This window comes from Budorcas taxicolor, chromosome 7 (assembly GCF_023091745.1).
Source record: "Budorcas taxicolor isolate Tak-1 chromosome 7, Takin1.1, whole genome shotgun sequence".
Classification (NCBI taxonomy): Eukaryota; Metazoa; Chordata; class Mammalia; order Artiodactyla; family Bovidae; genus Budorcas; species Budorcas taxicolor.
The window spans coordinates 6732872-6750168 of record NC_068916.1 but is presented as its reverse complement, the minus strand read 5'-3'; the positions used below and the strand labels follow the sequence as shown (position 1 = coordinate 6750168).

The 17297-nt window shown below is 47.8% G+C and overlaps 1 protein-coding gene, 1 non-coding gene and 1 pseudogene across 2 annotated transcripts in view; all 3 read left to right on the top strand.

The window, feature by feature from the left end:
- PGPEP1 (pyroglutamyl-peptidase I) overlaps positions 1–17297 on the top strand; it is a 37121-nt gene that overhangs the window by 6090 nt on the left and 13734 nt on the right. The window contains exon 3 of the mRNA XM_052644405.1: positions 16528–16644. Coding sequence (XP_052500365.1) covers positions 16528–16644 — 117 coding nt within the window. The remainder of the gene's footprint in view (positions 1–16527; positions 16645–17297) is intronic.
- On the top strand, positions 4404–4510 carry LOC128051794 (U6 spliceosomal RNA). The gene has a single exon (XR_008199733.1). It is a non-coding gene; the product is annotated as a U6 spliceosomal RNA (small nuclear RNA).
- On the top strand, positions 11077–11513 carry LOC128051766 (coiled-coil-helix-coiled-coil-helix domain-containing protein 2-like; annotated as a pseudogene).

Genomic DNA, 17297 nt, shown 5'->3' with positions numbered 1-17297 from the left:
TGACCCACTCCATGACACCCTGCTGGCATCAGGGGATTTCTGAATCATCAGCAGTTGATGTGGGCAATTGTTCCCACGGATGCTCGGTGAACAGCACCCACTGGGAGTGACCCTTGAGTTCCCGTGTGCAGGGGAGGGTGATCGGCATGCAGGAACCAGCCTGCTAGGTGAAGGGAGAGGGGCAGAGAGGATGCAGAGGGTGGGGCTGCTGCGTGTCCGTCTGGCACATCACATCATGGCGGCCACCGAGAGGGTTCCTGTGTCCTCTAGTGTTTCCCTGGCTGGGTTACTAACCGAGTCAGCAGCATCTGCAGTCTCCCAGCCCCCCACCCACAGAGATGGCTCCGCCAGTTAACCTGCCCGCACCCTGGGTGGCGTGTTGCAGTCTCGCTTTGAGGACAAGTCCCCAAGCGAAACTCTAAATGAATAAAGGCAATCCTTTGAAGTCCTCACTTAACCTGGAGGATGGATTTGTTTTCTTTAGAATTCTTTTAACAAATTGTTTTCGGCTGCACTGGGTCTTCGTGGCTGCGCGCGGGCATTCTCTGGTGGTGGAGCGCGGGGCTCCCGTCTGGCTGCGGCGCGGAGGCGTCTGCCTGCAGCGGCTTCTCTTGCTGCCGAGCCAGGCTCTAGAGCTCCGTGTCCAGTAGCTGCGGCACACCGGCTTAGTTGCTCTGCTACGTGTGGATTCTTCCCGGACCGGGGATTGAACCCGTGTCCCCTGCATTGGCAGGCGGATTCTTAACCCCGGGACCACCAGGGAAGCCGTGGATTCTTTCAGTTACTGGCCTTTCATCTTCCGTTGCCAGAAAGGGCTGCCAGGTCCATGGGGAAAAAAGCCGGAGAGGGGACAGGAGAATTTCAAGCTGCAAGGGGCAGGAGGGTAAGGAAAAATGAGGTTGTCGTTGACAGGATGTCGAGAGGTCTTGATTTCTCCTCTCAGCAGTGGTGGGAGAGAAAGCCATCTTTAACCCCATTCATTTAAAAAAAATTTATTTTTTGACAAGTTATAAGGATAGTGCCAAGAAGTCTTTTCACACCCGGAGTCCCCAAATGTTAACATTATATTGTATTTCTCTATAGATAATTAGGGGCTTCCCAGGTGGCTCAGTGGTAAAGAATCTGTCTGCCTGTGTAGGAGACTCGGGTTAGATCCCTGGGTTGGAAAGATCCCTTAGAGAATGCAATGGCAACCCACTCCAGTATTCTTGCTTGAAAAATTCCATGGACAGAGGAACCTGGCAGGCTACAGTCTGTGGGGTCACAAAGAATTAGATGTGACTGAGCACATAAATAGGTAGGTAGGTAGATAAATATAGTTTAAAATATTTTCTTACTGCTAAGTAATCTTTTTAATTGTGGTAAAATATACATAACATAAACTTTCCACATTAACTGTTATTAAGTGTGCAATTCAATGGCATTAAATGCATTCACATTGTTTTGCATCCATCACCGTCATTCATTTCCCAGAACTTTTTCATCTTCCAAACTGAAACTCTGTTGCCATTAAACCCTAACTCCCCATTCTCCCCTCTCCCGGTAGCCCCTGGCAGCTATCATTGTACTTTCTGTGTCACTAAGACTCTGACTACACTAGGGACTTGATTTAAATTGAACCATCCAGTTTTGTCCTTTTGTGTCTGGCTTATTTCATTTAGCATAATGTTTTCAAGGTTCACTTGTACGGTAACACGTGTCAGAATTTCCTTCCTCTTTAAGGCTGGTTAATAGTCCATTGCGTGTATATACCACATTTTGCTTATCCATTAATAGGTCAGTAGACACTCGGGTGGCTTCTAAATCTGAGCTCCTGTGAGTAACGCAGCTATGAACGTGAACAGTGAGTATCTCTTCAAGACCCTGCTTTAAGCTTTTGTGGGTATGCACCCTGAAGTGGCATGGTTGCATCATAAGATAATTCTGTTTCATGTTTTGAGGAACTGTCATGCTTTGTGTCTTTTAGGAATCAGTTGCAGACACCAGACCCCTCTATCTTTAAATATGTCACTGTATATTTCCTAAAACACAACCTCAGCACAGTGACCGAAATCAGACTCCTTGAACACTGACACAATTCTATAATATACAGCTCTGATTCAGATTTTGCCCACCATCCTATTAAAATTCTTCATGGCGAAAGAGAATTCTGGATTGTGCATAGGGTTCAGTCGTTCCATTTCTCGAATCCCTTGTGATCTGGAAAGTGCCTCAGTCTTCCTTTGAGTCTCACAGATGATGTTGTTGGCTAAGAATGTCCCTCGGGGTGGTGTTTCCTCAAGACTAGACCAGAGGCTGTGTGTTTGGGGCAAGAATCCCGCAGAAGTGATGTTGTGTCCTTCCGCAGGGATGGTATCAGAAGGCACTGGATGCGCTGATGACCTGTTAAAGATGCCAGCGGATGGGTTTCTTCTCTGCAAAGTTACTTTCTTGCCCTTTGTAATGAAAAAGTATCCCATAGAGAGTTACATCGAGATCATATTAGGATCTCCTGGTGAGTCTCACCTCAATTAGTTATTATTTTCCTATGATGGTTGCCAAATGACGGTTTTCTAATTCCTTCTTCCCTTCCATCCTTTTTACGGCTTTCTACTGGAAGTGTGTTTGTATCTGTGTGAATTCATAGGTACTGACTGTCCTCCACAGATGATAATCTCTTACTCTCTTCATTTTTAAAATGATTTTTCCTTTGACTACGCCCCATCTTAGTTGCGGCACATGGATCTTCGTTGCAGCACGTAGGAGTTTTAGTTGTGGCAAACAGGATCCAGTGCCCTGACCAGGGATGGAACCTGGGCCTTTGGATCACAGCGTCTTAACCACTGGACCACCAGGGAAGTCCCTCTCTTAATTTCTTTAAGAAAGATTTTATATTTTATGTTGGAGTAGAATTGATTGATAATGTGTTAGTTTCAGGTGTACAGCAAACTGATTCAGTTGTGTGTGTGTGTATATATATATAGACACATACTCTTTTCCAGATTCTTTTCTTACTGTCTTAATTTTGATGTTCAAATTGTCCCCCATTTGGCCCGTGGCAGCCTGTCGAGGCTGGCTTCTGTGTCTGTAGTCCACGTCCCTATCATTCTTGGATGTGTGATGTCGCTTCAGTCGTGTCTGGCTCTTTGCGACCTCATGGACTGTAGCCTGCCAGGTTGCTCTGTCCATGGAATTTTCTGGGCGAGAACACTGGAGTGGGCTGCCGTTTCCCACCAGGGGGCCTTCCCCACCCAGGGGCTGAACCCGGGTCTCTTACGTCTCCTGCGTTCTCAAGTGTGTTCTGTACCACTAGTGCCACCTGGGAAGCCCACTATTTTTGAGCACTTTCTTCTTTTTTTGATTGCATGCTCACTTTTTGAAAATACACTTTTTTGAAAAAACGGTCATTTAGTTCGCCTATGTTTGGCTGCCCTGGGTCTTCATTGCTGCCTGTGGGTTTCTCACTGTGGCGGCTTCTCTTGTTGCAGAGCATGGGTTCAGTTGTCGTCACGTACAGGCTCATTTGCTCTGTGGCGTGTGGACTCTTCCTGGGCCAGGGATTGAACCTGTGTCCCCTGCACCAGGAGCGTGGAGTCTTTAGTCACTGGACCACCAGTGAAGTCCCTGGAAATACATATTTAATTTCCCAGTAATTTTAGATTTACTGATTTCTGCCTGAGTGTTGGATGTCAGATGTTTTGTGTGCTTTTTTAAAGTTGATATATGTTTATTGCGATATAATCGTGTACCATAAATTTCACCCTCTTCAAGTGTATAATTTAGCGATTTATTAATTACAGTCACAGAGTTGTGTAACCATCACCTTGATCTAGGTCCAGGGCATTTTCATCACTTCAGAAAACACCTCATTCCCATCCCTCCTTTCCCTCAGGGCACCACTCATTTACCTTCTGTCTCGCTGGATTTGCCTTTTCTGAACATTTCATAAAAATGGAATCATACAGGATGTAGCCTTTTATATCTCCTTTCATTCACTCAGCACAGCATTTTTGAGATCCATCCCTGTTGCAGCATGAATCGGGGCTTCACTCCTTTTCGTGGCTGAGTAGTATTTCACTGCATGCATGAGACCGTGTTTCATTTATTTGTTCTCCACCTCTTTTGGTTATAAGAGTGATGCTGGATGGACATTCACATACACGTTTTTGTGTGGATGAAGGTCTTCATTTACCTTAGGTGTGTATGTTTCTATCAGAAGGGGAATTACTGGGTCATATAGTGACTCCTGGCGTGCTGCAATTCATGGGGTTGCAAAGAGTCGGGCACAACTGAGCGACTGAACTGAACTGATAGTAACTCCAGGTCCGCCTGTATACTCCCCCTGCCCCATCCTGGAAATGAGCCACTTCTCCAAGAAAGCCTTCATTCTTTTAGTGGATAACAGTATTTCAAACTGAAAGCTGGAGCTCGCTTCGGCAGCACATATACTAAAATTGGAACAATACAGAGAAGCTTAGCATGGCCTCCACCCAAGGATAACGGGCAAATTCGTTAAGCATTCGTATGTTTAGCATTGACATATATCCACTGCCGTGTGTAAAGGAGATAGCTAGTGGGAGGTTACTGTATAACAGAGGGGGCCCAGTCTAGTGGTCTGTGACGACCCAGAGGGATGAGAAGGGGGTGGGCTGGGAGGGAGGCGAAAGAGGGAGGGGGCATGTGTATATTTATGGCTGATTCACATTGATATTTGGGAGAAACCAACACAACAGTGTAAAGAAATAATGAAATCCTCCAATTAAAAATTTTTAAAAATCATAAAGCTGGAATCGGGGAGCTGGGTGTGCTCACTGCTGCTAGGATGTCATTGTTTCTGAGCTCTGTCAGTGGACAGAGCCGGAAATGGAGGTGTGTGCATTCATACCCACTCACCCACCCCTGCACCTCCTTCTTTAAAAAAAAACCCACTTTTTATTTTCTGTTGGAGTACAGTTGACTGGGGCTTCCCTGGTGGCTCAGTGGTAGAGAATCTGCCTGGTGATGCAGAAGACGTGGGTTCGATCCCTGGGCTGGAAAGATCCCCTGGAGAGGGAAATGGCAGCCCACTCCAGTATTCTTGCTGGGGAAATCCCATAGACAGAGGAGCCTGCAGGCTAGAGTCCACGGGGTCGCAGAATTGGACACGACTGAGCAGGTAACCACCACCAACATAGTTGACTAACAATTAGTTTCAGGTGTCCTGCAAAGTGACTCAGTTATACATAAACATATAGCTATTTTTTTCAAATTCTTTCCCCGTTTAGGTTGTTATATGGAGTAAAGCTCCCAGTGCTATACAATGGGTCCTTGTTGGCTATCCATTTTAAAAATAGCAGGATTTTGAGAGCACCCAAACTCACACCCATTTCTGTATAAAAACCCTGAAATTTGCATGGATACCTCCAAATTGGATCCAGCGTCACAGACATATAACTCGTTCCTCTGACAGTGTGGACCACCCCCCCTGCCGCCCCCCCGGCCATGATCCCCAGTGTGTTCACTTCTTTGATCAGTCCTAGAATAAACAGAAAGGAACTTCAGAATTGCTAACCCACACTTCCCCCAGAGAAAACCTACTCGCTAGAATTTAGTATTTGCTGATGGTTCTTTTTGTCTTTAACCTGAGGGCAGAGTCCAAACACCATGCTCAAAAAGATTACTTCAGTTCGTTTTATTTATTTATTTATTTTTAATAGAATAGTTGATTTACAACGTTGTATTAGTTTCTGGTGTATAGCAAAATGATATGTATATGTATACATACAATATTATATGTATGGATATATTCTTTTTAAAATTATTTTCCATTATAGTTTATTACAAGATATTGAATATAGTTTCCTGTGCTATACAGTAGGACTTTGTTGTTTATCTACTTGAGTTAGTTTTTTCTTTTTTTTAACTTGAGTTAATTTTTAAAGGAATAACTTAAAAATACTTTTAGAGGAAGAGAGAAGTGCTTTAAACTATTTTTTGAAATATTTCTTTTATGAAAAGTATACGCACACTGTATATAGGGCAATTGTGAAACTGAGCACGAAGCACACGTCTTTAATATAATGTATCTTACATTAAAGTTACCCTGTAACTCATGGGTATTGTCATCTAGTATTTGCGTGCGTGCGTGTGTGTGTGTGTGTGTGCGTGTGCGCGCGTGTGTGCGTGTGCATGCGTGTGTGCGCGTGTGTGTGCGCGCGCGCGTGTGCGTGTGTGTGTGCGTGTGTGTGCGTGCGTGCGTGCGTGTGTGTGTGTGTGTGTACGAGTGCTCAGTCACTCATTCGTGTCCGACTCTTTGTGACCCATGGACTGTAGCCCGCCAGGCTCCTCTGTCCTTGGAATTTCCCAGGCAAGAATACTGGAGGGGGCTGCCATTTCCTTCTCCAGGGGATCTTCCCGACCCAGGGATCGAACCCATAACTCTTGTGTCTCCTGCATCGGCAGGTGGATTCTTTACCACCGTGCCACCTGGGCACCTAGGGATAAGGCTAAATTTATTGAAGGGAAAAAGTTAAATGATTGAGCTTGAGGAAAATATTAAGTAGTCTTAGCTCCATTGGGGAAAAGGAACTGAACGTGGTAGACTGTCCAGCCCGAAGCTTGGGCAAAGGTGCGCTGCGCTCTGAACTCATGGCTTTCTGGGAAACTCACCTTTCTTGCAAATGAAAAGTTTGTACATCCCCATTTCCCCTACACGTTCAAGATCCTGCCAAAGGGACACAGTTCCTCATTTAAGGAAACCGAGGAGGACTCTACACCGGGTGCCTTCGCATGTCTGGCTCCTTCCTGTTGGAGGTGTGTGGAGGCCTTGGATATTTACTCTGTGGTGGGGGTTTGGTCACTCAGTCGTGTCTGACTCTGTGACCCCATCGCTCCTCTGTCTGTGGGATTTCCCAGGCAAGAATACTGGCGGGGGTTGCCATGCCCTCCTCCAGGGGTTCTTCCTGACCCAGGGATCAAACCTGGGTCCCCTGCATTGCAGGTAGACTCTCTACTAACTGGGCCACCAGGGAAGCCCATTTACTATGTAGATTTTATTTTGTTTTGTTGATTTGTTCGGCCATGCTGTGCAACATGTGGGATCTTATGGGATCCTCGCCCCCTGCAGTGGAAGCTCAGAGTCTTAGCCACTGGACAGCCAGGGAAGTCCCATCCTGTGTAGATTTTAGATTTTTCCATTGCGATTGAGAGAAAAAGCAGGAAGGAATCCCAGAAAGTTCTGGAGGATTTATAATTGGAATCTAATAGTTCCCAGCTTTCAACAAATGAAGTACAGTTAGTAAAGAGCCCAGTTCGAAATCTCCAACGTGGAGAGTCCGTTGTGCAGGGGATAGCTCAGACCACAGGGAATCATTAGCTAAGATCCCACAGTCAGGGAAGGAGGCCTGATGGAAGCTGTTTGTCTTCCTGATAACAAGTGCCTGAGAGTCCTTGGTGCCGGCACTGCAGCAGGTGCCTTTAGTGTCCCTGCTCAGTAAGGTGGCTGATACAGACTGTAGCTTCCAGCTTTTTCTTTTTCAAACTGCAATAAAATATACAGAACATAAAATTTGCCCTTTGAACCATTTGTAGGTGTACAAATCAGTGGCACTCAGTACATTCACGCTGTTGTGTAGCCATCCTTACCATGGGCTTTCCAGGTTGCGCTACTGGTAAAGAACCTGCCTGCCAATGCAGGACACTCCAGAGATGCAGGTTTGGTCTTCCCTGGTTCGGAAAAGATCCCCTGGAGGAGGAAACGGTACCCCACTCCAGTATCCTTGCTGGGGAGATCCGATCGGCAGAGGAGCCTGGCCAGCTACAGTCCATGGGGTCACAAGAGTCAGACCCGACCTAGCACCACACCAGCACCACCATTCATCTCCAGAACTTTTTCATCTTCACGACTGAAACCCTGCCCACATTAAACACTAATCCCCCATCTTCCCCTCTCCCCAGTCTCTGACACCCGTCATTGTAAATACTTTCGGTCTCTATGGTCTGACTGCTCTGTGCATGCTCAGTCGCTTCAGTCATGCCTGACTCTGCAACCACATGAACTGTACTACCTGTGAAACTCTCCAGGAAAGAGTACTGGGGTGGGTTTCCATTTCCTACTCCAGGGGATCTTCCTGATCCAGGGATTGACCCCAGGTCTCCCTCACTGCAGGCAGATTCTTTACCATCTGAGCCACCTGGGAAGCCCTAGGTGGCTCAGATGGTAATAGGGACCTCATATAAGTGAAATCATTCAGTTTTTGTCCTTTTGTGTCTCGCTTCTTTCACTCAGCGTAATTTTTTCTTTTTCTTCTTTCTGGCCATGCCCCATGGCATGTGGGATTTTTATTCCCTGGCCAGGGATCAAACCTGGGCCCCCTGCATTGGAAGCAAGGAATCTTAGCCCCTGGACCACCAGAGGAGTCCCTGATTTTTTTTTTTTTTTAAAGGAAACACATTCATGTTTTAAAATATAATTTAACATGTTTTGAGCCCTTTTCAGCACCAGGCCTTTCACGTGTATTGTTTTATTATTTTTTCCCCCTATGATATGGGCACCACTGTTCATCCATTTCCAGATGAGGGAACTAAAGTACACAGAGTGTGAGTGCCTCGCCTGGAGTCGCCCAGCCAGGAAGTAGGGGGAGAGCAAACCGGGTCCCCTGGCTCTAGAGGCTCTGCCCCAGCTCCCACCCTCCACCGTCTGTGCAGTGAAGAGCTGCTTTTTCCCCCTTTCTTAAAAACAAATTGAGATGAACTTACACAATATAAAATTAACCCTTTTAAAGTATACAAATCAGGGGCACTTATTACATTCACCATGCTGTCCAACCACCGCCTCTAATTCCAGGATGTTTTTTATCATCCAGAGAGGGAATCCTGTCCCCACTGGCAGTCATTCCCCATCCCTAGGCCCCAAGCCCCTGGCCACCACCGATCTGCCTTCTGTCTCTGTGGATTTGCCTGCTCTGGACATTTCGTGTAAGTGGCATCGCTTAACATGTGACCTTTTGCGTCTAACTTCTTTCACACAGCATGATGTGTTCAAAGCTCACCCACGTTTCAGCTTGTGTCCGTTGTTTCCTTCTTTCTCGTGGCTCGGTAGAATTCCACTGTGTGGGTGGGCTGTTTTGTTTACGTCCTCTCATCCTTCGATGGACGCGCAGGCTGTGTCTGCCTTTCAGCTGTTGTGAACGGTGAGGCCACTTTTATTCTGTTTTATTAGTATTTATTTCTTCAGCTCTGCCAAGTCTCAGTTGTGGCCCATGGGGCCTAGATCCAGTTCCTGGTCAAGGATCAAGTTCGGGCCCCGCTGCGCTGGGAGTGCAGAGTCTTAGCCACTGGACCACCAGGGAAGTCCTGAGGCTCCTTAAAAGAATGTTTATTTATTCTTAATTGGAGGATACTTGCTTTACAGTATTGTGTTGGTTTCTGCCATATATCAGCACGGATCATCCATAGGTATACATCTGTCCCCTCCCTCTTGAACCTCCCTTCAACCTCCCACCCCCTCCCACCCCTCTAGACTGTCCCAGAGCGCTGGGTTGAGCTCTCCGAATCGCGCAGCAAATCCCCGCTGGCCGTCTGTTCTACATACAGTAATGTGTGTGTTTCCATGCTCCTCTCTCAGTTCGTCCCACCCTCTCCTTCCCCCGCTGTGTCCGCGAGTCTGTTCTCTGTGTCTGCGTCTCCATTGCTGCCCTGCAGATAGGTTCATCAGCACCGTCTTTCTAGATTATGGAATATATACGCATTAATAAATGATATTTGTCTTTCTCTTGCTGACTTACCTCACTCTGTATGATAGGCTCAAGGTTCATCTGCCTCATTAGAACCGACGCGGATGTGCTCCTTTTAGGGCTGAGCGGTACTCCACTGTATGCACCGCAGCTTCTTTGTCCATTTGCCTGTCGACGGGCATCGAGGCTGCTTCTGTGTCCTCGCTGTTGTGAATAGTGCAGCAGTGAGCGCTGGGGTGCGTGTGTCTTTCTCAGGTATGGTTTCCTCAGGATTTATGACCAGTTGTGGGATTTCTGGGTCATATGGATAAGGCTACTTTTAGATGTAAGAAAGGATAAAAAGGAAAGAAGGGTCTTAGCCAACACCAAGTCCAAACCCATTTACAGTTAAGGAAAGCAAGGCACCCTCAGGGGCGTCAAGTACTCGCCTAGGCTCGGCTAGTTCTGTATTTGTTCTCAGCCCATGCTTGAGCTGCTCACTTGTTCAGCTGACATTCATCAGCATCTAATGTGTGTACATCCTGGGCTGTGGCTGGGACATTGACCTGTGGGGTTGAGAGAGCATGTAAAGCGGGCTGGGCTTCCAGAAGGTCTTGGGAGGCTGAGACATAGGGCTAGAAGTCAACTGACTCCTCAAAGAGGGGGAAAAAGCATTTTATGCAGAAGGACCAGCCAGTGCAAAGGCCCTGAGGCAGGAGTGGTACCTAGGCGACTGTATGGGGGAAATGGAGCAGAAGGCAGAGGAGGGCAGCATCCAGGCCCCCAGGGCATCGTGGGCCATGGTGGGGAGTTAAGAGTTTCATTCTGAGTGTGGCAGGAGTCACAGCAAGGAAGAGGCAGGAAAGGCTGTGAGATGATTTTATTTTATTTTTTTAATATTAATTTATTCGGCCAAGCCGGGTCCTAGTTGCAGCACATGAGATCTTTCGTTGTGGCATGGGAACGCTCAGTTGTGCGATGTGGGATCTAGTTCCCTGACCAGGGATCGAACCTGGATGCCTTGCATTGGGAGCACGGAATCTTAGCCACCAGATCACCAGGGAAGTCTCACGATGTGATTTTAGATTCTGCCTTGGGTTGGGAGGATCCCCTGGAGAAGGGAATGGCAACCCACTCCAGTATTCTTGCCTGGAGAATTCCATATACAGAGGACGGCCAACTCAGGAGAGGAGAGGAGATTTGGTTTCCAACCAACCTGCCAAACAAAACGTGTGCTGCGCTGTGCTTATCCCTTTCATTCCTTAAGGACGATGGGTGTGCGTGCGTGCTAAGTCGCTCAGTCATGTCCGGCTCTGCGACCCCGTGGACTATAGTCCACCAGACTCCTCTGTCCATGCAGTTCTCCAGGCAAGAATACTAGAGTGGGCTTAGCAGTGCAGTCAAGATGCCTCGTGGAAGCCGAGGCCACACTTCCTGCACGGCCTCTCCTGCCAGCCTCAGATGAGAGCAGTGCCCAGGCCAGTGCCCGCAGCTCAGCCAACAGCAGCGGCTCCCCCACCTGCCGCTGGCCTCCCTGCTGCTGCTCCCCAGCAGTCAGGTCTGATGGCCCAGCTGGCAACCGCTGCTGCCAGCGCGGCTGTGGCTTCTGGGTCACACCATCACGGGGGGCTTCAGTGGAGGAAGCAGTGCTGAGCCCTCAAGGCCTGAATCACTTACCAGAAGGCTCAGGGAACCCAGCTGGCACAGCTGCAGCAGAATGGCCCCTGCTTCTGTGAGGTGAAACAGTTTTTAGAGTGTGCCCAGAGCCAGGGTGACCTTAAACTTTGCGAGGATTTCATCAAGGCGCTGAACCAGTGCAGACTGGCCAACGGATTAGCTTAATCAAGAAGTGCCAACTGAAGACATGAAAAATCACCTCTCATGACCATGTTGATTTAGCGATTTAAGTAAAATTAATAGTGAAGATATGAAGTGTGAGACCACCCGTTAAACTTCTCCTTAATCATTAATAGCTTTTGTGCTTCAGGATTGCAGTGGAAGAGGGCGTTGTCACTATATAGAAGTTCATTGAGATGGTATTGAGTTTGGGTTTGGGCAGAAGAAGCAGTTGTGGCCTCTTAAACGTCCTTTTCTGCTGTTATTGTTTATGAACTAATTAGAACAAAGTGATTTTCTTTCCAAAAAAAAAAATACTAGAGTGGATTGCCATGCCCTCCTCCAGGGAATCCTCCCAACCCAGGAATCAAACCCTGTCTCCCTCATTACAGGCAGATTCTTTACCATCTGAGACACCAGGGAAGCCCAAACAAAACTTGGGTGTATCCAGTAAGCCTCAAGCAAAGTGGTCTGTAATGTCTTTTTTTTGCTTTTTTGCCCACACTGAGCAGCATGTGGAATCTTAGTTCCCGAACCAAAGATTGAACCCGAGCCCCCTTCAGTGGAAGCACAGGGTTGTAACGCCTGGAAAGTGAAGTTGCTCAGTCGTGTCCGACTCTTTGCGACCCCATGGACTGTAGCCTACCAGGCTCCTCCGTCCATGGGATTTTCCAGGCAAGAATACTGGAGTGGGTTGCCATTTCCTTCTCCAGGAGATCTTCCCCACCCAGGGATTGAACCTGTGTCTCCCACACTATAGGCAGATGCTTTACCTTCTGAGCCACCAGGGAAGTCCTTTAACCCCTGGACCTCCAGGGAAGTCCCAAATCTTGTTATTTTTAATGTGTGGCCATTCAGAATAATCGCCCTGGGCATGCAGTGTGCAGAAACAGGGTGAATATTGATAAAATCATGGGAATGGGAACAGGGAGCACAGAGCTAAAACTTCCAGCTCTTCTCAGGGGTTCGATGGTGTAAAAAACAGTATGGTCAGGTAGAGATCGTGGCAGTGTGCCAGGAGCACCAGGCCTGTCTCATCTCTGGATCTGCAAACCTTTAAGGGAAGTCCCCCCTGATTCCCATCTCCACAGACCAGGGAGTTAAGAGGAGAAGGGAGCATGAAGAATAAAAATATTAGTGACCAAGAAAAATGATTGTGCAAGGAATTACATATTTTACAAAGGTTTTTCTTTAGTGTGTTGTAAAATAGATTTCACATAAAATATAACCGCCTTGCCCCCCAGCCATCTACCCACCAGTGTCGGCAGCTCACCGTGCACAAGTTTGCATTCTGCCCTCATCTCTCCGGCTGTGGAATTTCTTGGGGGCCCCCTCCTGGTCTTACACGTCACTGGGCTTGGCAAGAGCATTGGGGTCCTAGTTGCTGGTGTTGGCATTTGAGGCCCCCCCACACCCGCCACCACCCTCCAGATGTCCTTGTCTCCAGGTGACCTTGACACACCCTCTTTGGGAAGCAATTTGGAGTTACCTGTCAGTGAGGGGGGCTTCCCAGGTGATGCTAGTGGTACTGTAAAGAACCTGCCTGTCAACGCAGGAGACATAAGAGACGGTTTGATTCTTAGGTTGGGAGCATCCCTGGAGGAGGGCATGGCAAGCCACTCCAGGATTCTTGCCTGCAGAATCCCATGGACAGAGGAGCCTGGCGGACTACAGTCTATGGGGTCTCAAAGAGTCGGACACGACTGAAGTGACTTAGCACACAGCTCATCAGTGAGGAGAGACCCGCCTTTCCTGGACGCTCTCTAGAGCAACTGCAGTCGACGGGGCACAGAGTTGGAATAGCGTGGGTAGCAAGGTCAAGGGGACTGAGAAGAGATCCTGCAGCCGCCGCAGGAGATGCAAGAACTCACCTCTGGGGACTTCCCCTGGTGCTCCTGGAGCCGTTCACCTCTGACTGGGGCTTGAACCCATGCGCTGCAACTTGAATCAGGCCAGAACTCACGGTCTTACAACTGAGATCACAGCACCTGGTTTAAGGACTTAATGAAGCTCAGGTTCTTGAGGTCTCATGGCAGAAAGAATTCAGTGAGAGACAAAGTGAGGCAAGAAGTAGATTTATTAGTGTAGGATGCTTGGAAGAGATGCAAGCGGGCAAGCGAGGGAGCTCTGCCCTGAGGATTAACTGGGCTACAATTTTACAGTCAGAGGAAAGGGGCCGGGGAGGACTGTCTCCCTCGAGTAGATGTGAGGCTTACATCACTAGCTCTTCCTTCATTTCGGGCAGGAGAATATCTGACCCTCTGAGGTCAACTCAGAATATTGTGATGCTTGTTCAAATTGGGGGAAGGGTGGTGGGGTTCTCCAGCCAGCACTCAGTCAGTTCAGTCTCTCAGGGGAAGGGTGGTGGGGCTCTCCAGGCAGCACTCAGTCAGTTCCATCGCTCAGAATGTCAGGTCTCCCTGTCCATCACCAACTCCCAGGTGGCACTAGTGGTAAAGAACCCGCCTGCCAATGCCGGAGACTCCAGAGATACGCGTTCAGTCCCTGGGTAAGGAAAATTCCCTGGAGGAGGAAATAGCAACCTGCTTTGATAGTCTTGCCTGGAAAATTCCATGGGCAGAGGAGCCTGGCGGGCTACAGTCCATGGGGTCACAGAGTCAGACGTGACTGAGCATATATACATACATAAAAGGGTGGTGACATTTTTCTTCCACCTAATGGCCTGGGGCATATCTCATGCTTTTATTTTTGGCTTTATAGTCAAGCATGCTGTTTCATTCCACGACATTCCAATAGCTTACATGAGTGATCATTAACTTACAGTAATCTCCCCAAAGTTCCTACGTCTCCCTCTCTACTCTCTGTCCATAGCCCCCTCCTGGAACTTCCACAGTCACCTGCGTAACTATCCTATTCTATCCCTGCCAGTCCAGTGGTTAGGACTCCACAGTTTCACTGCCAGGCGTTCGATTCCTAGTGGGGGAACTAAGATCCCAGAAGCCATGTGGCATGGCAAAAAAAAAACCCAAAACCCATAAAAACTCACCTCTAGTGAATCCCACAAGTGTTAGGTACCCAACTCTTTGTGACACTTTGGACCACAGCCCACCAGGCTCCTCTGTGCATGGAATTCTCCAGGCAAGAATATTGGAGTGGGTTGCCATCAACTTCTCCAGGAAAATTTTCTGGGTCTGCTGTGCACTGGGCCTTGTGCCAGTCTGGGGGAAGAAGCCCAGTCATGAGCACTGCCACAATGAGAATCTGAAGAAAACACCTGTTTCCCCGGAAAAGTACCCCTGTGGTGGTCCATCAATAGCCCTGTTTTCCAGATATTTATATCCATGCCTGTGTGCTCAGTCAATGCCCGACTCTTTGCAACCCCATGGACTGGAGCCCACCAGGCTCCTCTGTCTGTGGGATTCTCCAGGCAAGGATACTGGAGTGGGTTGCCATTTCCTCCTCCAGGAGATCTTCCCGACCCAGGGATCGAAACTGCATCTCTTGTGCCTTCTGAATTGGCAGGCAGGTGGATTCTTTACCACTGAGCTACCTGGAAAGCCCCATTTATTTATGTAAATATATATATATATAATATATGTATATCCATACATGTATCTATGCATATAGATTTTTTCCATTATAGGTTGTTACAAGATATTGATTATAGTTTCCCGTGCTATATAGTATGTCCTTATTGTTTGCCTGTTTAATATATAATAATTCATGTATGTTAATGCCAAACTCCTAATTTATCTTTTTCCTTGACCCCCCACCCCCTTTGGTAACCGTAAGCTTTTATCTATGTCTGTGAGTCTGTTTCTGTTTTGTAAATAAGTTCATTTGTGTCATTTTTTTAGCATCCAGATAAGTCATAAGGATAATATCCTCTGTCCATGGGATTTTCCAGGCAAGAGTACTGGAGTGGGGTGCCATTGCCTTCTCCGAATATCACTTATATCATACAATATTTGTATGTCTCTGTCTGGCTTACTTCACTTAACATAATCTCTAGGTCCCTCTACATTGCTGCGAATGAGGTTATTTCATTCTTTTTTATGGCTGACTAGTATTCCATCTATATACATATATATAACACACACATCTTCTTTATCCGTTCACCTGTTGATAGATATTTAGATTGCTTCTATGTCTTAGCTATTGTGAATAGTGCTGCTGTGAACACTGGGGTCATCACAGCCCATTTTTGTTTATAACCCATGATGTTCTTGCACCTCTTCATTCCCGAGATGGTTAGAGACTCTAATGAGTTGGGTCCATCTGTAAATATGTTGGGCCCTGCTATGTACCATGCACCAAGATCATAAATAATTCTTAACAGGTATAACAAAGGAAGACCATAATAACAAAGAGCAAAAATAATAGTAGTGATGGTAGCCAGTATTATTTGAGCGCTTATAATATGCTAAGCATTGCAGCACTGCTTGAAACTCTTGAGTGTGAATTAGTTCCTTCAATTATTACAACTACCTTGTGAAGAAAATACATCACTATCCCCATTTTACAGACGAGAGAACTGAGTCAAAGAGAGGTTAAGTGACTTCCCCAAGGTCATACGTGTGCTCAGTCACTCAGTTCTGTCTGACTCTTCACGACCCCATGGACTGTAGCCTGCTAAGCTCCTCTGACCATGGGATTCTCCAGGGAAGAATACTGGAGTGGGTTGCCATGCCCTACGCCAGGGGATCTTCCCAACCCGGGGATTGAACCTGGGTCTCTTGAGTCTCCTGCATTGGCAGGCAGGTTCTTTACCAGTAATACCACCTGGGAAGTCCAAGGTCACACAGGGAGGGTTCAAATCCAGGAGCCTAGCTTCAGAGGCCACAGCACCATGCTGCCATCCACGGAGATGCTGAGAGAATGGGTGGAGAAGGGGCTGAGGGAGGAGCTTTGGGGTGGATGAGCACGGGTACCTTCCTGTTCTACCGTGAGTCAGGAGCCCTGCTTGTTTTCTGAGGAGAGATCAGCTTATCCCCAGAGATTGTGTTATCCCTGCAGCCTGGACCTAAGGCCATAGCGTTTCCTCTGCTTTTGCTTTCAGGAGCTGGAGAAACTAGGGCTTGGGGACAGCGTGGATCTGCATGTGTATGAGATTCCAGTGGAGTATCAGACAGTCCAGAGGCTCATCCCTGCCCTGTGGGAGAGGCACAGTCCACAGGTGAGTGGGGCACAGGTGAGGGGGGCACAGGTGAGTGGGGCACAGGTGAGTGGGGCACAGGCAGGCGCTTCCCTATCAGGATCTGCAGGTGGTTGGCCCAGGATGGATGGTTTGTGTGGCTTTGTTCCTGCTCTGATCATGTGGTTGACGCCAGTCTTATCCCCCCAGGTGCCACACTTTTCTGGGTTACCCTTGGAGGTGAGAGAGGAAAGCAAACATCTGAAACTTCACAGAGGCTGATTCTGTCCCACTAGAGCTCTGTATCAGTCACAGCATGTTTCGTTATAAGTGGCAGTCTAAACACACCTCGACCCAGCTTGAGCATCAGCGTCTGTATGCTTCAGGCATAGCCTGATCCAGGTGCCCACCCAATGTCATCAGCCTCCTCTCTTGACCACTCATCTTTGCCTTGCACTTCGCTTGTGTTTTGGCAATGATAGGTGGCTGCTACTCAGCCCCTCAGCAAAAAGAGAACACCTGTCTTCCAAATAATTCCCCGAAGTCTATAGCTGATTCTCATTGGCCAGCTTGGATCACGGTCCAGTCCCTGAGCCAATCACGATTGGCTGAGGAAGAAGGAACGCTGTGATTTGTGAAGCCTGGATCCCACATGCCCACTCTGGTGGCCAGGGGTGGTGTCACCTTTCTCTAAA